General features: G+C 49.3%; 1 protein-coding gene and 1 non-coding gene across 5 annotated transcripts in view; one reads left to right on the plus strand and one right to left on the minus strand.

The window, feature by feature from the left end:
• The window catches only part of ARHGEF37 (Rho guanine nucleotide exchange factor 37), a 73446-nt gene that overhangs the window by 21380 nt on the left and 28533 nt on the right, over positions 1 to 23533 (plus strand). For all 4 annotated transcript variants that reach the window (XR_009407400.1, XM_059417140.1, XM_059417139.1 and 1 more), the window contains exons 4-10: positions 4587 to 4734; positions 13208 to 13407; positions 14746 to 14876; positions 15556 to 15660; positions 17324 to 17434; positions 18175 to 18504; positions 20890 to 21018. Coding sequence is in view for 3 of the 4 variants with exons in the window: in XM_059417140.1 (XP_059273123.1) it covers positions 4587 to 4734; positions 13208 to 13407; positions 14746 to 14876; positions 15556 to 15660; positions 17324 to 17434; positions 18175 to 18504; positions 20890 to 21018 (1154 nt within the window). In the remaining variant the exon portion in view is untranslated. The remainder of the gene's footprint in view (positions 1 to 4586; positions 4735 to 13207; positions 13408 to 14745; positions 14877 to 15555; positions 15661 to 17323; positions 17435 to 18174; positions 18505 to 20889; positions 21019 to 23533) is intronic.
• LOC132028980 (U6 spliceosomal RNA) lies at positions 2647 to 2754 on the minus strand. Its single transcript, XR_009407628.1, has one exon. It is a non-coding gene; the product is annotated as a U6 spliceosomal RNA (small nuclear RNA).

A 23533-nucleotide genomic window follows, 5' to 3' on the forward strand; every position in this document is an offset into this window, starting at 1 on the left:
CTGAGCCACCCAGGCGCCCTTCAAAGTTCTTTTTAAACTTTCTAAATCTTGGGCATCTTCGTGACTCAGTGGGTTAAGCCTCTGCCTTCAGCTCTGTTCCTGGTCTCAGTCAGGGTCCTGGGATCGAGCCCCACGTTGGGCTCTCTGCTTGGCTGGGAGCCTGCTTCCTCCTCTCTCTGCCTGCCTCTCTGCCTACTTGTGATCTCCCTCTCTCTGTGTCAAATAAATAAATAAAATCTTAAAAAAAAAAAACTTTCTACATCTTTTTTTTTTTAAGATTTTATTCATTTATTTAACAGAGATCACAAATAAGCAGAGAGGCAGGCAGAGAGAGAGAAGAGGAAACAGGCTTCCCGCTGAGCAGAGAGCCCAATGCGGGGCTCGATCCCAGCACCCTGGGATCACGATCTGAGCCGAAGGCAGAGGCTTTAACCCACTGAGCCACCAGGCGCCCCAAAACATTCTAAATCTTAAAATAATTTTAGATTTACAGAAAAGTGGCAAAAATAGTACAGAGATCCTAAACAACCCTCAAACTAGCTTTTCCTTATTTTAACATCTCAGATATCCATAGTATATTTTTGATACCAGAAATTAGCATTATTAATGCTAATTAATTAATTAACACTATTAACTCTACAGACCTCATTCACATTTTGCCTGCTTTCCTACAGATGTCTTTTTTCTGGCCCAGGATCCAATCTGGGTTACCACAGTTCATTTTATTGACATGTTCGCTTGGCCTTCTTTAGTCTGTCTGTCTTTTGTGACCATATACTTCTGAAGAGTCTGAGCCAGGTTTGTAGTTTATCTGTCACTTTGAAGTTTTCAGCTATTAAAATTAAAATGATATTATAGATTTTATAAAAGCTTAGGTATGTATAATCTATATTTTATAAGTTATAAAAGTACCTATTTATAAACATTTTATGTATTTATGAAATTAAAATTATTTTTGCCACTCCTGGGTGGCTCAGTTGATTAAGCCACTGCCTTTGGTTCAGGCCATGATCCCAGGGTCCTGGGATCGAGTCCCACATCAGGCTCCTTGCTCAGCAGGGAACCTGCTTCTCTCTCTGCCTCTGCCTGCCACTCTGCCTGCTTGTGCGTGCGCTCTCTCTCTCTCTCTCTCTCTGACAAATAAATAAATAAAATCTTTTTAAAAAATTAAAATTATTTTTATTCTTAAATTGACATTATACATTTTTGGCAATAATATCCTGGCCAATGTCCTGTCCTCCTTAGTGTGTCAGAACAGGGGCACTTGCTGTTCCCATATGTTATTACTTAGAATAATGTTAACTTTGATCACATGGTTGATAGAAGGTAATATCTGTTGTGTTTTTCCACTATAAATATTATTCCACCATAATTACTATAAGTAATATATATATAATTTCCCCCTTGTTATTCATAAATAGCTTACGGAGAAAAACTTTGATAGTATCCAAATGTCCTATTTCATCTCAAACTTTCACCCATTAGTTTTTTTTTTTTTTTTTTAAGATTTTCTTTATTTATTTGAGAGGGAGAGAATCAGAGAGACCATTAGCAGGGGGAGCAGCAGAGGGAAAGGGAGCAGCTGAGGCAGAGGGAGAATTCTGCAGGCTCCCCACCGAGCAAGGAGCCCCATGCGGGACTGGACCCCAGGACCCTGGGATCATCACCTGAGCAGTAGGCAGATGCTTAACCAACTGAGCCACCCAGGTGCCCCACCCATTCGTTTTAACATCCATCAGTGGTTCTTGCCTACAAGAACTATTACTGGTGTTCTCATGGTAATTTCTATTTCACTTATCCCTTTGACATTTATTAATGGCAATTTTTCTATAAGCAAGAACTGTCCCTTCATGAGCATTCATTTGTTCAGTTATTTATTTATGACAGTATGGCCTCTTGAATGTTTACTTTATTCTGTGAGTCAGAATCCAGTACTATGGTTATTTATTTTCTTGTTCAGATTGTACCAGTGTTGGCCATTGAGAGCTCCTTCCAGTTGGCTCCCGTGTCCGTGTAGTATGCCTCTGACAATTTTTGAGAACATCCTTATTTTCTGACACCACAAGGTGTTCCAGGCTCGTCTTGTGTTTCCCTGCCCTGTCTTTGGAATCAACCATTTCTCCTAGGATCCCTGGTTCCTATTTGGGGAGAATAGTATTTAGACACCAAGCTCTAGGCTGTAGGTGTGCTCATTGCCCCTGGGATGTCAACTCACAGAGCTGGGATATATATGTATATATACTAATGTATGCATATACACATTTCGTTCTATATCCATCTGTTTGTATTTATATATTGAAACCGTGAACTCATACTGATACCTACAATTCCAGTCCATCCAATCCATGCTCACCTCTCATCCCTATTACCCTATCCCATTCCCTCATTCTTTCCACCCCAATCCATCCACCTGCTGCAGGTAACCAATCTCATAAATTTCTGATTTAAAAATATGGAGAGCGGGTGACTGAGTCGTTAAGCATCTGCCTTCCACTCAGGTCATGATCCCACGGTCCTGGGATCAAGCCCCACATCCTGACTCCCTGCTCAGCGTGGAGTCTGCTTCCTCTCTTTCTCTGCAGCTGCCCCTGCTTGTGTGCACGCACTCTCTCTCTGTCAAATAAATAAAATCTTTAAAAAATAAATAAAAATATGGAATGCATTATAGATTTGCCTGTTATTCTTGTGCAGGGACCACGCTCATCTTCTCCATATTGTTCCAACTTCCGTGTATGTGCTGCTGAAGCCGAGCGCTAGACTGGTCTTTTTAACACAGAAAGCAGATCATCCCTGCTCAAACCCCTGCCTCTATTAGAAGAAAACACAAACACTTTACTCCATCTTACCTACCTACTTGAGGCCCTGTGTGATCTGGCTGCAGCTGCTGCATTATTTTCTCTGCTTGGTGCTCTTGTTTACTCTGCTTCGGCTATTCTTGCCTTTTTGCTGTTGCCCATATGCCCAGTGCTCTCTTGCCTAAGGCTTGAAGCCCTTTGCATTTCCTTTCCGAAAGCCTGGAGTGCTGCTCCCACTCCACGTTCCCAGGGCCCGTGCTTCCGGTCTCTGATAAACATGCACGTCCTCCTGGAGGCCTTCCTTATGGAGATCTTCTACTGCTTTCTAACGCTTTGTTATGCTTCTTCTTATCATCGCATTGTGACAGGGGCAGAGAGAGAGGGAGAAGCAGACTCCCTACCAAGCAGGAAGCCTGACACGGGGTTCGATCCCAGGACTCAGATCATGACCCGAGCTGAAGGCAGACGCTTAACTTTATGTGCCACCCAGGCGCCCCTCTCTTTTCATTTTAAATATAAAAATAATGAATGCTTACTGAAAAAAAGGAATATTTAAACAAAACACGGGGAAATAAAGAGTAAAAGTCCTTTGTCCTTCGGTCTCACGTTTCTCCGTCCCTCCACCTGGTGCTTAACTTTTCCATCCAAACTTTCTTCTGTTCATTTATTATTTTTTTAAAGATTTTATCTATTTATTTATTTGACAGACAGAGATCACAAGTAGGCAGAGAGGCAGGCAGAGAGAGTGAGGGAAGCAGGCTCCCTGCCGAGCAGAGAGCCCAATGCAGGGCTCAGTCCCAGGACCCTGAGATCAGAGGCTTAGTCCACTGAGCCACCCAGGTGCCCCAGCATCTGACTCTTGTCTTTGAAATCCAGTGTCTTTTATACTGACAGCACATCACAATCAAGGTTCTCATATTTCTAGTCCCCAAAGGCCACATGTAGCCAGTGACCTCTGCCTCTGGGCCGTGCAGGTCTAATGGTTTGGAGTCTGACTGGCAAGGCTCTGCTTATGCTTCTTCTTATCATCGCATTGTGACAGGTGTAACCTATTTACTTTCTGCCTGTCTTCACCACGGGGACACAGGCTCCATGAGGCAGAGACTTTGTTTTGTTCGCAGGGCGCAGAAGGGGGCATGACATCTAATCCATAGATAAGCAGTTGGTAAATATTGTGGGCGTCAAGTTTGCATCAGATGTTTTTACATGCCGTGTTTGATTTAGTTCTAACAACAACAAAAAAAACACTTGGCGGTGAAGACTCTTATTCTAATCTGTGGGTGAGAAAATGGAAGGTCCAGGAGGTCAAGGGCTCACCCTAGGTGATGCCCCAGGGGAAGGGTTGGCTGGAGTGCTGTTCCTGGTCCTCTCTGACTGCAGAGTCCATGCAGGTGACAACCTGTGCTCTGCTTGAGCATGTCTTTGTAGACTGGGGGTTTGAAGTTGTCCTTGGCACACACGTGATTATAAAGGTGTGACACGAGTACGTTCTGGGATCTGTAAAGCACCTCACAAATAATATTACTGCTGTAATGATAGCTGTGCTTTAGTAAGACTCCCCGGGCACCAGCCTGAGCAGCGTTCCGTCACGTAATCCTTCCAGCAGCCTTTTGAAAGCAAGATGGAAACTCAGGAAGAAGAGGTAATTTGCCCAAAGTGGCCCAACAGGTCAGGCCTGGCGGTCCCAGTCCCCAGTGAAGGGCTCATCTGTCTAACTCACCACCTCCATGTCCCAAGTGAGGGGACAGATAGACATGCCTTTGGGGGTCCCTGTTGCTTTTTCACCATCAGGCAACTTGTTCCTGGAATTCCAAGAGGAGCTGGAGCGAGTCTACAGGGTCTACTGTGCCAGCTACGACCAGGCCTTGCTGCTGGTGGAGACCTACTGGAAGGAGCCGGAGCTGCAGCGAGAGATCCAGAGCGTCATCGAGGCTGTGGTGTGAGTAGCACCACCAGTGTGCGTGGGCTCCTGCTGCCGTCAGCCCTGGGGGTGGGAGCTGTCCAGGTCTCTCCCCTCCTCGGTGCTGCCCGTGCTCCTGCAGGGACACAATCCCCAACTCTCGGTGGCTTCAAGTAACAAAGGTTTATGCCCTCCTGATGCTGCACTGCAGGTCACCTGAGGCTCTTCTCTGGGCCATCCTCGCTTCGGGGCCCACGCTGACAGCAGCCACTCTCTGGGTTATTGCCAGTAACTGCGGCAAAGGGCAAGGGAGCTCTGGAGGGCCCGATGCTGCTAATAAGTGCTCCAGGCCAGGGGTGCCTGAGTGGCTCAGTGGGGGGATTAAGTGTTCCAGGCCAGAAATGATATGCATCCCTTTCTTGTAATTCATGGCCCAGACCTAATCCCGTGGCTTTGTCCACCTGCCAGGAAGCCAGGGTATGCCACCATGCCTGGGGGTCCAGAGGTGGAAAAGCAGAAACATTTGGTGAACAGCACTCCTTTCTCCCACGGGAAGGGCAGTGAGATGGTGGGAACCATGTGCTGTAGGCAGCATGGCATGAGGCGGGCTCGGATCACCCTGGAAGGCCTCTCCACACACAGTTGAAATAGGATCCAAACTGCCCTGGGTGGCCTCACCACCCAGAGCTGGCACCAGTGGGTAGAAGCTCTAGATAGAAATTTGGAGAGAGTAGGGATTCCTGGGTGGCTCTGTCAGTTAAGGGTCTGCCTTTGGCTCAGGTCATGATCCCATGGTCCTGGGATCAAGTCCCTGCTCGGTGGGGAGTATGCTCCTCCCTCTGCCTGCTGCTCCCCCTGCCTGTGCTCTCTCTCACTCCTCATCTCTTTCTGACAAATAAATAAATAGAATATTTAAAAAAAGAAACATGTATAGAACAGATATTTTTTAAGTTAAAATTTTGAGTGGAGAACAGTTACATAGTTCAGAAGCTTTTTTAAAAATTGATGCCCCAGAAGCTTTAAAAAATCCAAATTTATGCAACACAAAAAATCCTGTCCTGTCCAGTCCTGTCCGTTCATTTACCTAAATACTACTCCCAGCCCCAAAGTCATGCTAACCACTTGTAAATTGCTTGTGGATCTTTGTAGAGTTCCTTTATGCATATAGAAGCAAATCAAATATATGCTGTCATTTCACTGCCTTTTTTAAAAAAGTTGGTATTTTTTTTCCCCCTCATCATGTATCGTGGACACCTTCCTATTCCATTGCATACATGTATGAGCCTTTGAACAGCGTGTTCTTCTACCACATGGCTGTTCCCCCAGTTCATTTAACTGGTTTCTATTAATGGACATTAATTTACTTCTTTTCTTTCGCTATTACAGATAGCGTTCAGTGATTATTCGTGAGTGTATGTCATTTTACTCAGGTGCATATAGTTCTTTTTTTTTTTAAGATTTTATTTATTTTAGAGAGAGTGTGTGTGCATAGGTGGGGGATGGGCAGTGCAAGAGGGAGAGAGAGGATCTTACGCAGACTCTTCGCTGAGTGCAGAGCTCAATGCAGGGCTTGATCTCAGGACCCTGAGATCATGAGCTGAGCCAAAACAAAGAGTCAGACACTCAGCTGACTAAGCCACCCAGGTTTCCCACAGGTGCAGGTGTTTCTGTAAGGTGACTGTCCAGAAGTGTACTTTCTAGGTCAAAGGAAGCATATATGGATAATTTTGCTAAGATTGCAAACTTTCCTTCTATAAAGGCTATACTGTGAGCAAGGTGTGGGTGTCTGTTTCCTCATAGCCTCACCAGGGTGTGTCATTAAACTTTAGAGTAATACCACTGAGAGAGGTGACAAATGGTGTCTCAGTGTGGTTTCATTTTGCATTTACATCTCATGATTAAAGTTGGTCATTTCTGGGCACCTGGGTGGCTCAGTGGGTTGAGCCGCTGCCTTCGGCTCGGGTCATGGTCTCGGGGTCCTGGGATCGAGGCCCGCATCGGGCTCTCTGCTCAGCGGGGAGCCTGCTTCCTCCTCTCTCTCTCTCTGTCTGCCTCTCTGTCTGCTTGTGATCTCTCTCTGTCAAATAAATAAATAAATAAAATCTTTAAAAAAAAAAAAAAAAGTTGGTCATTTCTTCATATATTTAAGATCATTTATATTTCCTTGTCTGGAATTGTCTTGCTTCTTTTCTATTTCAAAAAGGCTTTACCTTCCCCAGGACAAGCTCCCCAAATGGAGATAGATGAAGGTCATTTTCTGGAAATCAGAATAGTGCAGGAGGATGAGAGGCGGCTGTTATTTTATCTTACTTAGACATTCCTTTTACACCCAAGAGAAGGACTATACAGAGTAAGATCTTTGAAGATGATGTTATCTCCTATGGAAGCTCCTGCTTCCTCCCCTGTTCCTCTCCCTTTATCCCTCCAACCTCCTGAAGCCTCCTTTTCAATTACCCTGGCCCCTCGCTAACCCCCAAAACTATATTCACTTCCCCCTTCGATTCATCCTTTCATGGGTCTTAGAAACTTGGGTTTTGGGGCACTTGGGTGGCTCAGTGGGTTAAGCCACTGCCTTTGACTCGGGTCATGATCTTAGGGTCCTGGGATCCAGCCCCACATTGGGCTCTTTGCTCGGGGAGAGCCTGCTTCTCTCTCTCTCTCTCTCTGCCTGCCTCTCTGCCTACTTGTGATAGTTCTCATAAATAAATAAATAAATAAAATCTTAAAAAAGAAAAAAGAAACTTAGGTTTTTGTGAGAGTCACTAAAAACATTTCAATAGGAGAGAGGCAGATAACAAAAACAAGAGTGGCACATGTGGGGCATAGGGAGCAGTGGAGACTGTGGCCAGCCAGAGCCAACAGACCCTGTGTAGAAAGCAGCTGCAGCTCTGTTAACGTTCCCTGTGTAACAGAGCACCCAGAACAGAATGGCTTAAGACAGACACGTGTTTGGTTCATTCTGCTGCTTGTTAGCAATATGGCTGGGCTCCATAAAGGATTCTTCTAGCCCCGCCTGAGCACCTTCACATGCCCGTGATCACCTGCAGGTCAGCATTGCTGATCTCAGCTGGGCTCTCTTGTATGTCTGAGACACCGAGCTGATTCAGCTCTGGCTATACAGGCTCCGTCACCTGGCAGGTGGCCCAGGCTTGTTCACATAGTGGTCACAGGGTTGAGACAGGGGGAGAGCGGGAGGGAGGGAAAAGGGAAGGGGGGGCAGGAGAGGGTAAGGCCTTGGGAGGTCTTGGCTGGGAATTGGTGTTCTGTGACAGACCCAAGGGGTGGAAAAATTGACGCTGCTTCTCAAGGGGAGGAGTTTCAGGGTTGTACTCAAAGTGGGTACAACAGCAGCCACCACAACAAAGGGTGTGCATGCAGAGAGTAGAATAATTATAGCCCTACTTTACAAACCATCCGCCTCAGTTGCCATGTAGGACTGTGAGTCCACTGTGGCCAGACCCTCCGACTTCTCAAAAGAAGTCAGAAACTGAGTTAGAAATCTCCCAGGTGCCAAATACTGGCATCGAGCTCAGACAGGTTAGAAGCACCGTCGGGGGGCCCTCGTTGGCTCAGAGGCTGCAGTTTCTCATGCTTCCCACACTCCAGTCTTTTCCAGCCAGACCAGTCCAGGCTTTTCTCATGGGCTCCGGTGCCACACTGCCCAGTGGTGGATCTGGCTCCTCTCCAGCTCACCTTGGCAGAGCCATTTCATGTCTCCAAACCTGGTTTCCTTACATGTGAAAGGGGGAGTAATAACTGTGCCTCCTGGGGGGTTGGACTCACTTGTACCCAAGTGACACTGTAAACCCCAGCTATTACCCTTGTCCCGACTGGGCAGAGTTTGTAGTTCTCTGAAACCACACTGTGGCTTTCAGCACTAGTGGTTTCAATACTCCTTTTTTTTTTTTTTCCTTTTTTTTAAGGAATTTATTTATTTGAGGGAGAGGGAGAGAGCACAAGCAGGGGGAGCAGCAGAGGGAGAAGCAGGCTCCCTGCTGAGTAGGGAACCCAATGTTGGGCTCAATTCCAGGACCCCCGGATCATGACCTGAGCCAAAGACAGACGTTTAACCACCTGTGCCCCCCAGACGTCCCCCACTTTTTTTTAAGAGAGTGAAAGAGGGGTAGGGGAGAGGGGCAGAATGAGAGGGAGAGAGAAAATCTTAAGGAGGCTCCACACCCATCACAGATCCCGATGCAGGGCTCGATCTCACGACCCAGAGATCACGACCTGAGCCAAAACCAAGGGCCTGACATTCAACCAACTGAGCCACCCAGATGCCCCTCAATGCTCCTTTTTTGTAAAAAACTTTAAATTAATATCCTGACATATATTCTTGAAATAGATTGGCAGATAGATAGAGAGAGAGAGAGAGATACCCTGCCTGTATACATAACTGGAAAGAAAAGATAATGGCTTAAAAGTAATAAAAAGAAGTAAAAGGAAAATAATGTCTAATAAAGTAATATGTATTTCAGTGTGGAGCTGCCTGGGCACCGCTATCCTAGAAATCTAATGAAAGAATCAGATGCTGGCACCTACTTGTAATAAATAAGTTTGGATTCAAGGAAAGAAAAGTCAGAAGCCATTCCATGTAAGAAGTATCGAAAAAGGAAAGAGCAGAGAAGGCACATGCCGTAGAATGACAAGTAGCCATGAGAGCACATTTGACCTCCCTGTGTATGATAAGAAGCAGCAAATGACATAAATGACACAGGGATAACATTATGCTCTGGGGGCAGAGGAAGTGAGGAAGTAGGACGTATGATGTTCTTGCAGATGGTCTGGGTCTTATTTATGAAAGGTAGCATCATAAAAATTTCCAGTGCTTGGGGCGCCTGGGTGGCTGTTGTTAGGTGTCTGCCTTTGGCTCAGGTCCTGATCCCAGGATCCTGGGTTTGAGCCCCACATCAGGCTCCCTGTTCAGCAGGAAGCCTGCTGCTCCCTCTCCCACTCCCCCTGCTTGCATTCCCTCTCTCACTGTCTCTGTCAAATGGTCACAGTAGAAGGAGAGGGAGAATCAGGCTCCCAGCTCAGCAGGGAGCCTGGTTCTCCCTCTCCTTCTGCTGTTCTCCCTGCCTGTGCTTATGCTCTCTCACTCTCTCTGTCAAATAAATAAGTAAAATCTTAAAAAAAAAAAAAAAAAAAAGACTTCCAGTGCTGTGATCAGTTACTGGATGGAGTTAGATAGTCACAAGAACACCTCTGATCTCAAACTTACAACACATTTTGAGGCATTCATTCAGCCTGTGCATGTTCAGAGGGCCCTAGGAGACATGGCACACTGCTCCACAGTGCAGGGCTGTCCTTGCAGACGGCCTGCTGCCCTGGACCCTCCTGCTAAGTACCTGGAGCAGCCCAGTGCCTGCAAGTTTCCACCATGCCCTCAATGAGAGCCCCTGGTTCAGTGTTGCCCCAGGAAGGCCATTCATCCTGCCAGCCCTTGCTTTCCACCTCTTCTCTCTTGAGACAGTAGTCCTGGTTTTTTTGTGCATATGATCATGGGACTGTTTCTGGAGCTTAGCCAACTAGAATCACCACACCAAGCAGTAAGGGGTTCTTCCTCATCCATCTAATCCAATTCTTTGTGATTCCAAAATGCATGCTGCTTGCTACCTTTTTATTTGGCTGGGTGAGCTGGCAGGATCTTCAATTTGTCCTGTCTCTTAATGCAGCTCCCACCTGAGGGCGAGGGGATCAAAGCTTGCCCTTGCAGTGGGCAGGAAGCTCTGCAGCTGGGGGCGGGGGCGGGGGGGGGGGGGGGTAAAGCTGCCCTGCAGAGGCTGATCAGTCCAGCACAGAGCGCCCACTCTCAGAATGACAGTCGAGGCAGTGTTTGGGGAAGGCAAATAATCTCTCTTTTCCTTTATTGACAATCTTCCTTCATTTTATTTTTTAAAAAATTTTTAAAAACTTATTTGAGAAAAAAGCAGGGGGAAGGGGCAGAGAGAGAGGGAGAAGCAGACTCCCTACCAAGCAGGAAGCCTGACACGGGGTTCAATCCCAGGACTCAGATCATGACCCGAGCTGAAGGCAGACGCTTAACTTTATGTGCCACCCAGGCGCCCCTCTCTTTTCATTTTAAATATAAAAATAATGAATGCTTACTGAAAAAAAGGAATATTTAAACAAAACACGGGGAAATAAAGAGTAAAAGTCCTTTGTCCTTCGGTCTCACGTTTCTCCGTCCCTCCACCTGGTGCTTAACTTTTCCATCCAAACTTTCTTCTGTTCATTTATTATTTTTTTTAAAGATTTTATCTATTTATTTATTTGACAGACAGAGATCACAAGTAGGCAGAGAGGCAGGCAGAGAGAGTGAGGGAAGCAGGCTCCCTGCCGAGCAGAGAGCCCAATGCAGGGCTCAGTCCCAGGACCCTGAGATCATGACCCCAGCCGAAGGCAGAGGCTTAGTCCACTGAGCCACCCAGGTGCCCCAGCATCTGACTCTTGATCTCAGCCAGGTCTTGAACTCAGGGTCATGAATTCTATCCCCATGTTGGGCCTACTTTAAAAAAAAATTTTTTTCCCCTCCGGATTACCTTAGAAAAGCTGTAATCATAAAAGGCTGCTATGATTCTGTCATGACCCCTTGCTAATTGTGGAGGAGAGCTGTGATTCTCTCTTTGAAGATCCCATGTACTCTTATTTGTGGACAGCTGTCCTCATGAGGCAGTTGGGCCCTTTCCCATGGAAAGTAAGCCCAGAGGACAGAGCTTTGCAAATATCTGGTGACTTTTCCATCTCCCCTGCCTGTGGTTGGCCAAATGCTAGGAAACCCATGGTGAGAGCAGATGGTCAGTGTAGGCACGTCTTGACAGGTATTCCTACCCCTGCCTCCCCCACAACCCCCCGTGGCTAATGAGAGAGCACCCACCTGTTCTGCCTGTCCTTAGCCTCAGGGGTGATACTTCCTGGACATTTGGTCTGGAAATATTTCCTTAGGAGGAAGAGTAAGAAGCCAGGGTACCATGGAGAGAGGCTGGAGAATGGTTTTGAGCAGCATCTGTGAGTCCTCTTGGAGGAGGCGTGCTAGACACTGAGGTTTAAAACCCTCATAGGCTTCTTGAAAGGCAGGTCTGAGGGCTTCTGGTTATGATCAAGGAAAACTGTGTGAGCCTCTTCCCAGAAACCACTGACAGGTATTTTTTCCTGCAAATCCCCGAAATCAGCAAGAAAGGGACTAGAAAGAGTCATCTATTCATCAAATAGTGCATCTGGAAGGGATCTTGACACTACTCATTCTTGTGTTCTGCACCTGTAGAAAAATAGAATGTAATAAACATATACCACTACCTAAAACTAACCAGTGTTAACATTTTGCTGCTGTTTTTACACTGAACTGTTTAAAGATAAGTAATAGAAATCATGACTGTTTACTATTAAATAATTTTTTTTTCCCTAAAAATTTTACTTATTTATTTGAGAAAGAGAGAGAGAGCGGTTGAAAGAACAGGTGGGAGGAGGGACAGAAGGAGAAGCAGACTCTCTGGAGAACAGGGAGCCTGATCCAGGAGTCACCCAGGACCCTGGGATCATGACCTGAGCTGAAGGCAGAGGCTTAACCAACTGAGCCACCCAGGTGCCCCCTACCCTTAAATAGTTTTTTTTTTAAGACTTTATTTATTTATTTGACACAGAGAGAGAGAGAGAGATCACAAGTAGGCAGAGAGAGAGGAGGAAGCAGACTCCCTGCTGAGCAAGGAGCCAGATGTGGGGCACGATCCCAGGACCCTGAGATCATGACCTGGGCCAAAGGCAGAGGCTTAACCCACTGAGCCACCCAGGCAGCTCTACCCTTAAGTACTTTAAATGCATCTCTATAAACACAAAGTTCCTGTGATTTTTTTTTTTTCGAACTTTCAACTGGTAAAGCCACAAAACCATTTTACTGCATGAAATGTCAAATGGGTGCCCTACATACAGAGTTGAGCTTAGGACATAGCCAGGTGGACGTGTCACGTAGGCAGCTGACCGTGTGAGTCCAGAGCTCAGAACAGAAGTGGGAAAACAGAGGTCTGGGTTGGGGCTGTGTTAAAAGCCATCCGACTAAATGAAGTCAGTAAGAGAAGGAGTGGAGGGGAGGGAAGGCCCAAGGGCACTCTGGCATTGGAGGGAAGCCAGCAGAGGAGGCCAAGAGAGTGTCCCACGGAGCAGGGAAAGCCGGGCAAAAGGCATCTCTGGGGCCAAAAGAAGAAAGTGTTTTAAGAGCAGGGACAAGTCAGCTGTGTCTGCTGCTGACAGGCCAGGGAAGTGGAGGACCGAGAACTGACCGTTGCATTTAGTACAGATGGGAAACCAGGACCCAGAAACCGGAACAGTGAGAACTAGCAGTGCCTCTCTAGCATCTAGACCTCATGCATTACAGATGAGGAAACTGAGAACCACGTAAGGAGGGTGACTTGCCTGAGATCACACAGCGAGTTAAAAGGCAGAGCTGGACCTAGAGCCCAGGGCTCCTGTTCCCTGGAACAGTGGGTTTCCCCTACCTAATGCCAGCCTTCTCCCTCAGGCCACAAGCTGGGCCCTCAGGCCTGAGTTTCTTACTGGTGATCCCTCTTCAGAGGATTACAAAGTACCCACTGCTGCTGCAGAAAATCCTGGAGAACACAGTCCCTGATGCCAGTGCCTACCCTCTGCTTCAGAGGGCTGTCTCTGCCCTCCAGGACGTGAACACCAATATCAATGAGTACAAGAGGCGCAAGGAAGTGGGTAAGGACTTGGGGGATTTAGGGGTTATATCAGTGAGAATGCTTCCAGGTACAAAAACACTCATTTCAAGCCATCTTCATTAATAAAGGAAATGTAGTGGCTCATGTAACCACAAGTCCAAAGGTAATATGGACTTTAGGTAGGGTTTGATCAGGGTGTTGGCTCCATTTCCCTAAAATTCTCTCATCTCTGATCTTTACTGTGTGTTACTTCATGTCCAGGCTGGCCTCCCTCATAGTAGTAAATGGCTATTGCTGTTCTAAGACTCACATCTGATAACACACCCTGCAGGGATCTTTCACCCCTTAGTCATAAATTAGATTGGAGTGTCATTCTGATAGGACCCATTTGGGTCCTGTGCTCACCCTGAACCAGTTACCATTGTTAGGGGAATGCCATAAGTTGTTTGGCTTGGGCCTGGCTTATGTATAATTCTTGGAACCAATCACTGTGATCAGGAGTTTGAGATTATATGAACTGGCTTAGCCCAGCTAGCACCCACCCCTTGAACCAAAGCAAGATCAGTCCCGTGCAAACCAACTGCATATACTGTGGAGGAGAAATTAATATGGAGGAGGCCAAGAGCTCTGTGTGTGTGTGTGTGTGTGTGTGTGTGTGTACACATACCTTGGGAAGGCCAGCTAGTGCACGGGAAACTCTGTCTCTTAGGTTGTTAAAACAAAAAGGTTTGGGAAATGAGGCAGTGTCCCAGGTAGAGAGCAAACTCCACTGTGCCATCTGGATGGTATGATAGTGATAATCCAGCTCCTGTGACACGTCTTCCATTCCTTATCTGGTTTGATCCTTACTGTTGCTCTTGGAGACTGGCCCCGGTAGCCTCATGTCACGGTCAGGTCAAATGAAAGCTCTGATCGTTCCCTCCAGATGCCAGAGCTGGTGAGAGGCAGAGCCGGCTTTCAGACTCAGGCCGGGGGTGGAAAGCCCTGCACCGGGAATGGGGCTTCATGGTTCCCCGCCTGGCCTGGCTGACACGGGCCCTGGGGCCTCCGGCAACTCATCTCTCCCTTGAGTCCTCCTTTAGAAAGTCCATTCAAACCCACTGTCTTCTGTGATCCTCCGAGCAAGCACAGGGGGTGGCTGGTCTCGTTTACGAATAAGGAAGCAGGCTGAGGAAGGGGCACCTTGCCCAAGTCAGGCTGCTCAGCCAGCCTCATACCTTGCAGCCAGCCCAGGTCTCGCCCTCTGCGTGCTGCTGTTGGAGCGGGTGTGCTGCTTGAGACAAGGGCCCAAGCGGACGCCTAGCCAGGTGTGTCCGGGATGCCTGCTCTCCTGGGTCAGCTCTGGTCCCCGTGCCTTCCCTCTCCTCTGTTTCTGCAGCCTCCAAGTACGCCAGAGTGGAGCAGCTGACCCTCCGGGAGCGGCTGGCCCGCCTCAACACGCACACCCTCTCCAAGAAGACCACTCGGCTGAGCCAGCTGCTGAAGCAGGAGGCCGGGCTCGTGCCCAGGGTGAGCCTGGGCGGAGGAAGGGTGGCATCCCAGCCCTTCCAGAGGGGAAGGACTGTGCTGTGGGTGGAGCAGGTGGCTTAGACTCCTGTCAGAGGTGGCGGCTGAGGGAGCTGCAGGGACCTCTCCACATGCGTTGCTAGTAGGGGCTGAGCTGTCACCCTCACATGATTCCGAAGAGCCGGCTGGGGCTCTCTCCAGGGCACCCTGTGCTGTCCTTTGCTGAGCATCACTTTCTGCAGATAGGAAAGCTAACCTCTGGGCATGGGCAAGGGACCAGCTTGGAATAGCTCCCAGGAACAGCTCAGATTGCTGGGGGCACTTACTCTAGACCAGGCATTATTTGATCAGCACAATGAAGTAGGTGTTTTTATTACCCCATTTGCAGCTGAAGAAAACAGGCTCAAGGAGGGTAACACTTGCCCCAGGTCACACAGCCAAGGACCTAGGACTCCTGCGCTTGCGTATCTTACTCTGTGATCTGAGTACCAAACCACTAAGCAGCACTCACTGCCTCTAACCATCCCACTCAGCTTTGGGGCTGAAGGACGAGGCTCTGGTGGGCAGGGCTGCGGAGAGGTGGGCCCCAGTGAGAGCTTGGGACATGGATGGGCCCACGTGTTCCCCCGCCTCCTCCCTGCGTGGATATTCTCAGCGTTCACAGATCTCACTCTCCTCTCAGACGGAAGACAAGGAATTTGACGATTTAGAAGAGAGGTTCCAATGGGTGTCACTGTGTGTGACCGAGATGAAGAACAATGTGGCTGTTTACCTGGATAATCTGGAGGTGAGGATTCTGCCGGTAACGATGACTGGGCTGCGCTGGGCTGGGTCCCCCAGGCAGGACGCCTGGGGTCCATCCGACAAGCTGGCAAAAGCACCAGCTGCAGGAACCCAAATGGAAGAGGTCACCGGGTCGCTGGCCGCAGGTCAGAGGAAGGGCCACAGGCGAGTGCTCCCCAACCCACAGCTCTCGGGGTGAGGTTCCCACTGAGCAGGGTTAAAATTCACTGGGGTTTGAGTCCCAACCCACCAGTCTGGCACCTAGAGCAGGTGACACAGGTGCCTATGAAAGTGAAGAAGGTAATATTGTCACATGAAATGTGCACATGTCCGAGTCTTAGTGTCTAATAGGCTGTTGACGAGACTTTTCAGTAGAGTTAAATGCATAATAATACTTAGAATTTGACCATATGGGTGAACAAAGCCTAAAGGGGCAGCAGTTACTTGACTTGGAGAAGCCGTTGCTGTTTGGGAATGTGGACCCGACGGTAGCCAATTCTGGTTTTAGGGGGAAAAAAACTTTCAGATGATATCTCATGATGTGTCCACATGAGCAGCAAATTTAATGAAAACTTAAGTACTCTGTAGGCCCAAGAAAATGTATTTCTACAGGCTGAATTCAGCCCAAAGGAACACCAGTTTGCATGCCAACAGGCACATTATTTTCCTTGTCCCCAAACTCTCCTTCACTGTTGTCATTGACGCTGACTCATTCCATCCACTCCGTCCCTTTGTGGTTTTGTCCTCGGTCATGGCCATTCGCACAAAGCGGCTTGGTCAGAGGATAACGGGCTCTTTGGATAATGGGATTTGGGGTGTCCTTACGGGAAGTGTGGGCAGCAAGGGGGGTCATAGTTGCAGGCCCCTCTGTGTGGGGCAGATCCCTCTGCTTCTTCCCACTCCATCCTGGGCCCCCCGGGCAGAAGGCAGCAGGAGCCCGTCATAGTGCAGCGAGACGGGAGGGGACGGCTCCCAGAAAGGACGGAGAAGCAGGCTCACGTGCGAGACCCATCCGGCTTTGCAGGGTAGGACAGATATTTGAAAGCATTAAGCTGTGTTCCCCCAGAGGCAGGCTTACATGACATAGAGTCCCCCAGCAAGCGTGGGACCCCTCCTTTAATCCCCTGAGTGCAGGAAAAGCTGCTTTGGCTGGTGTGTCTTTTAACACTGGCGCAGTGTGTCTCGGGCCAGGAGCCTTCTGCCGGCGGGGCTGTCCGGACAGAACTTAATGACGTTGTTTGCTTTTACAGCAGTTACTCTTACATGCCTGTTTGTGGCAGTTACTGCTGGTTTTCCCGTTATGGTAGTAGTGTCATAAGGTGATTAAAAAAAAAAAAATACACTGATATGAAAAGGAATGGTTAGTTGATTTCAGGTATCCATCGAATATGTGGAATATGGGCACGGCAGTGAAATCAGAGGTTCCGTGCAAACATACCCGGTCGGGGCAGCGCTGGATTAGGGAGAAAGGGCTGGTTCTGTTGCAGGAAGATTCGCTAATCACCCGAGCTGTGCAAGGATGGAGTACGCTGTGTGCTTCCCTGTCGCGGGGTGGGGGTGTGGAGGGCTGGACCGCCTCTCCAGAGGTAGGGTGAGAGTAGGGGGTGCAGGCGTGGGATGGCCACAGTGGGTCCTCATTGGCTGTTTCTCGTCTGCTCCGGGTCCAGGCTTTCCTCCGCTTCTGGCCCCAGGAGTGCGATCTGGACATCGCTGGAGGGCCCGTGCCGGAGTACTGCAGCCTCATGCGGGAGCTCCAGCTCCAGGCCTTCCCACGCTTCGTGAGTCCAGCTTCTCCTTTCCCCTTCCTTTGAGAGGCAGGTCGTAGAGCCTAGTGAGAATAGTATTTAGGGGCCTCCTGGCTGGCTCGGTCAGTAGAGCGCGCAACTCTTGATCTCAGGGTTGTGAGTTCAAGCCCCACGATGGCTGTAGAGATGACTTAAAGCCAGGCCCTTTATATGATTGTTGCACCCATAACCTTCCAGAGCAGTAAGCAGGGCAGACATTATTATTATTAATGCATTTTACTGATAAAAATAGCCTCAGCTAATGTTTGCTATGCCTTACTATCCACCAGGCAGATAAGCTGCTCAACGCTTTATAGTCTCCATTAATCCTTACAACACAGCGTACGGGGCAGAGGCTGCTAAGAGCAGCACTCTGCAGGGGAGAGCTGGAGCACAGGGAGGGCGACTTCCCAGCTTATTCACATGGTCAGTGTCAAGATGGAATCTGAGTCCCAAAGACTGTGTTTGTGGTCACCCCTCTCTACAAAATCTCCTAAGATCTGTACACAGATGTTAGGAAGGGCCAGGCCCTCTGCTAAGCTCATACATGCTCTGTCCCCATTGTTCAGGTGGGCACACTGAGGCCCAGAAAGGTTAGATAACATGCAAGAGGTCACATCGAGTTGGTGGGGGTGGGACTACCGCCTGGTCCTACCTCCCTCCAAAACCCCTTCTCCCCAGTGCCTGCCCTCTGCCGCTCCCTTTCCCAGCCCCGAGCTCCCCTCTCCCCACAGAAGCAGCGGCTAGAAGGCCTGGTGTGGCAGCCATTGTGCACCCTGGCCAAAGCCCTGGCTGGCCCTCAGAACCTGGTCAGGAAGCGTCTGGACAAACTCTTGGACTTCGAGAGGGTGGAAGAAAAGCTGTTGGAGGTGGGCAGCGTGACGTACGAGGAGCAGGAGGCCCGGCACACGTACCAGGCCCTCAACTCCCTGCTCGTGGCCGAGCTCCCGCAGCTGAACCGGCTGGCCGTGCGCTGGCTGGGCCAGATCCTGTGCACATTCGTGGGCCTCCAGAGGGACCTCGCACAGCAGGTGCTGCAGAGGGCGGAGGGCAGCTTGGCCCAGGTAAGGCTCTGGGACTGGGGCACCTCTGCCGAGTAGCCAGGGCCTCATAGCCCTGCAGCCAGCAGTTCAAGGGGGCTGGCATGGAGGGAGATTAGGCCGTCAGTGCTTAGCAGGCGGCCATGGGGACCTCCTGGACCTCTCTTATGTCATTTGCCCATTCCTGGAGTCCGATCATGTAAACGAGAATAGAACTGGGACTCCGGGCGATTCCTGGGCTCTGGGATTCAGAAGCGGTGGAGGCTCTGCTGAGAAAATAGCAGACCTTGGGGCCCGTCCTTGGAATATATTAGAAGTCGGTGACAGAGGCCCGGCCCTTCCCCAAAGTCGGGAGTCAGTGTCTCTGGTTGGCGTTCCCGCTGCTGTGTCTACTTCTAGCAGCTGCATCCTCGTGAACATGTGGTGTGTCCCTTCGATGCATTATCCCAGCGCATCCTCACACTGGCCGTAGAGAGTAGGTACCATCATCATCTGCGTTCCAAAAGGAAGCTGAGGCACAGAGGGGTTAGACAGCATGCCCGAGGCCACACAGCCGATAGCAGGAGTTCACCCTGGCAGCTCAACTCCTGGGCTCTGAACACTGCTTGGCATCCTAGTAGAAAAGTTGTCCGCTGAAAGATCTATTTATATGGATCGCAAAGAAGTTTGGACAAACTTCCAAGGACAAACTTTGAATTCAGAGCTTTGAGGACCAGGGAAGAAAACCAAGCTGCTTTCAAGTCTGTCTCTGTCAGCATCAGAGCTGAGGGACTGTGGGCCTGGCCCCTAGGATGGTCCAGCACTCCTCAGAGCACACAGTGTCTCCTGGGCTTCCTGGTCCGTGGCTCAGCCGCCCCCTTGCACTGTGTTGCATGAAACTTCCTCTGAAACGCTCGTGACCCCTGGCTCCTTGTCCCAGGCCACCCTGTGGTCCCATTTCCTGGACACTGATTCTGAGTGTGACCACATCCCTTTGCACAGACCCCTTGCTTGGCCTGAAATGCCTCCAGCCCAAGGCCCTCTATGCCTTTCACAATGCCTGGTGCAAGGTAGGAACTCCCCAAATATGTGACGGATGAATGAACCTTTCCATTCCCTCTTGCAGCTGGGAGAGCCCATCTCCCCATCGCACATACTCCAACAGCCCTTAGGATGTGCTGTGCTAAGCGCTTCGCAGAGCCTGCCTTCAGCTGGGGCGCTGGAAGAAGCTGTTTCTCCTCGTTGAGGAGGGCTGAGACGATAGGCTTTTATTCTTTTGGGCCTTCAAAGCATTTAGTACAGAGTTCTGTCTTAGACGTGCTTTTTGAATTTAATTAAGCCTGAACCATCTGACAAAAGAAGCATTTCTTTCCCAAAGTCGGAGGGTCGGTGTGATTAGATAATTGTCATTCTCTTTCCACCCTCCAGTTCTGTCTGTAGGGCTGCCAGGTCTCTTGTGTTTAGACTGGGATGTGTGGGCCTGGGGAGTGTTGCTGGAGGCCAGCAGCGGGAAGATCAACTTTATAAAAGTAGAAAGTGGGTCTTTCCTGGTTGGGCCTGTCCTTTCGATTGTTTGGACTGGTGCCAGCTTCCTTGTCTGTGTCCTCTGGCCCATTGCCCTGGACCAGTCCCATGGAGCCTGGGAAAGGCCTGCACAGTAGAACCTCAGTCTGCATCCTGGGGGCAGGGGAAAGGTTCTAAGTCAGACCCAAGAGCAGTAAGCTTGGTGACAAGCAGAGAGGGCTGGTCTCCATTAGCTATGGATCTTACTCGTTCCTTGGTTGTTGGGAAGAATGCAGGAGATGGCTAGCTAGGCCATGGTCTCAGGATGCGGCATTACTCAGAACTCCTTGGGCTCCAAACCAGCTGAGGCATAAAGAAGGACATCCTGATTTGCATAAATGGGAGGCCCAGGAGGCGATCGAACCCATGGCAGGTGCATTCAGCACAGACAGTGTCAGGGCTCCGATTTTCTCTCCATCTCCTAGCTCTGTTTCCCTGTCTGGGCTGGCTTCATTCTCAGGACAACCTTTTTCTGCATGGTGGAAGAGACAGTTTTTACATCTCAGCATCTAAAAGAGAAGTTTTCCTCTTGCTCTCAGTCTTCATATTCTAAATGTGATGGGAGGATTCTGCCTGGCCTTGCTCGGGTTTGTTGTCTAGTCCGTGGACTGCTCACAGCAGATGGGAGAAGGGAGGCCGTGCCTGCCACCCCTGTGGCCACAGCTCCACGGTGGGCAATATTCCTAGACTCCCACAGAAGGACACTTTCTTGAAGGACACTGAGCAGGGCAGTCAGCAAACACACATGACAGCTGACGATGACATTAAAATCCCTCTTCACACACCTGGGGCTGGAATGTAGACTACCCGAATCTTTCTGTCCCCTTCCTCCCAGAGAATGCTCTGATGACAGTGTCTGTCCCACAGCTGCCCCACTACCACCTCTCTGAGCCAGCCTTTTGGAAGCTGGTGGAGGACACCCTGGGCCAGAATGGTCACCAGCTTCGCTCCTTTCAAGAGAACTTTGAGAAAGTGCTGCCACCTCCCACCGCACAAGTAAGTGTCCCTCCTGCCCCGCAGACTGTCCAGTCCTTTACCTGCCAGTGGGGGAAGGCCCGGTCCCGTTTCCTTTTCTTTTTTTTTTTTTTTTTTTTTTTAAAGATTTTATTTATTTATTTGACAGAGAGAGATCACAAGCAGGCAGAGAGGCAGGCAGAGAGAGAGGAGGAAGCAGGCTCCCCGCTGAGCAGAGAGCCCGATGTGGGACTCGATCCCAGCACCCTGAGATCACGACCTGAGCCGAAGGCAGCGGCTTAACCCACTGAGCCACCCAGGCGCCCCCGTTTCCTTTTCTTACCCCAGGTTTCCCTGTACCCTTTTCCTCTTCTTTCTGTCTGTGAGCCAGAGGAGGTGATAGGATTCACACCACCTACACACATGCTCCTCGTGGCCAATAAACATCAGAGAAGAACAGTAGAATATTAAGTGCAATTAGACATAATAACAGACAAGTGACATCAGCATCCCCAAACCTGGAATTTCACATTTTTTTAAAAAAGCTTACTCTGTTTCCTTACCATCCCACTGAACTGGCTTCAGATACCAGCATTCAGGGTGAATAAAAAGTGGGAATAATAAATCATTTATATTTTCATTTTGCTATGGCATTTTCAATTGCAAAACACAGCATTTCAGCTGCATTATGGTTTACAGACTTTGGCTGGCCAGATGCTTTTCTGAGTAAAGTATTTTTCTCTAAAATAGAAGGAAAGGGTATGTTTCCGGTGCACTTGAAGGATGTACGCAGGTAGCATACGTCGGAAGTGGAGCTGATTAGCCGAAGGGAGAAGGGGGCCCCGCAGGGGACAGACCTGGACGAGAGACTCCTGAAGCTGTGTGTTCAGTCGAGACTCCTGAAGCTGTGTGTTCAGTCCCATGTGAAATGTAAAGTCAAGGGTGGGGAAACAGGGCCAGGATTCCCCAGAAGGGAGGAAGGGGCTCCAGAGACCCAGAGAGACAAGTAAAGGAGCCCATCCCACAAGGGCTGGCCCGTAGAGGTGGCCTGTGCACCTGACTGGAATGCAGAGAAGGCCAAAGGCCATCAGGGATGCAGGCCCTCTCCGAGGACAGCGGACACTTCCTCAGGCCACAGCCATGCCCCCCCTCCCCCCCCCACACCAAGGCTGTCCCAGCCAGAGGTCCCACGGGGGTTGGGGTGGCGTGGGCCCTACAGTGTTGGGGGGAGGACAGGTACAGAAAGTAAAGAGCAGAGCAGCCACTCAGATGAGTCCTGGGAAACTCCTCTCTCTCTCTACTTGAGATAATAATATTTTACTTATTGTAAAAGCATTTCATGCTGATTGTAGAAAAAAAGAGAAAACAAAGAAAAACAAGAGAAAGGAATGGAAACATCATGAACCCAAGGTGTGTGGCAAACTGGCAGGAAGAGAGGAGATGCCTCCTCTTTTCCACCTTCGTTCCCACCCAGCGCCCCACACCCCTCCTACGCATTCCTGACTTCTTTGGCTCGGGGTTCAGAACCCACAGAAGTGAGGTGGTCTCCCAGGACAGAAGCAGTCCTCGTGATATCCTCCCACGTGTCCCCTTGGTCCCTCTGGGGAATGCGGCTCTTCTCTGCCCGCGGCCTCTCGGACTTGAGAAAGAAGGCAAACGTTTCTACACGGCTAGCTTTTACACTCAGGGTAACACCTCCATTCTGGGGAAAAAAAGCTCCCCTGTCTCCACATCCACCTAAGGGCCTGTTTAGAAACATCAAGTTCTGCTAGTTCTTGAGCCTGACTAGTGAACCCACTGGAGTAGGGGTAATGGCAAAGTGGCAGAGTCTCTGCCCAGACGTCCCTGAAGGGCACTTCTGTCTGCTTTCCCTACACCAAGCACCTCCTCCCCCAGAAACTAAAACATAGAATGTGAGCGCTGTATATATGCACACACATATATAGTCAGAGAATCTGTAGTAAATCTATATTCAATATTTTTAGTTTCTTCTTTGTTTTGCAAAAAAGGGATCGTCACCCCTGAGTCTTTTCCTGATGATACTTTTGCTGGAAGAAATGAACAAGAAAACAAAGGCAGGGCCAGGAGATTTTTGGATGCATGGAAAGCACCCCTGAGTCATTCTTCCCGGCTAGCTGGCCGTTTCCATCAGGGCAGAACTGTCTTCTGCGTTTCTGTTACCCCATTCAGAAGGCTTACTGTGCCTTGTAAACAGTAGGTGCTTGATAAATACTTGTGGAATAGAAGATAGCACTCCTTTCCGTCACACGTGAGGGAGGGTCTGCATGCGTCACCCCGTGCCGGCTGTCGGAGCAGCCGCACGAGTCAGGCCTGGTGCCCTGGTACTCATTCGGGCTGGAAGACCTGTGCTGGGCTTTTTCCTGTGGGGTTATTCAGCTTGATGCTGTGGCCAGAATTTAGGGCCCCATCCTAGAGTTCTGTAACTGAGAACTTCTGGAAGCTGAAATAGAATTTTAGAAAATTCCAGAAGCTTAGACCTAGGAGGGATTTTTTTTAGAGGGTAAATTGAGGGGTTTTTTTGAGATCCCTTCGGAGC

Source organism: Mustela nigripes, chromosome 12, assembly GCF_022355385.1.
Source record: "Mustela nigripes isolate SB6536 chromosome 12, MUSNIG.SB6536, whole genome shotgun sequence".
NCBI lineage: Eukaryota > Metazoa > Chordata > Mammalia > Carnivora > Mustelidae > Mustela > Mustela nigripes.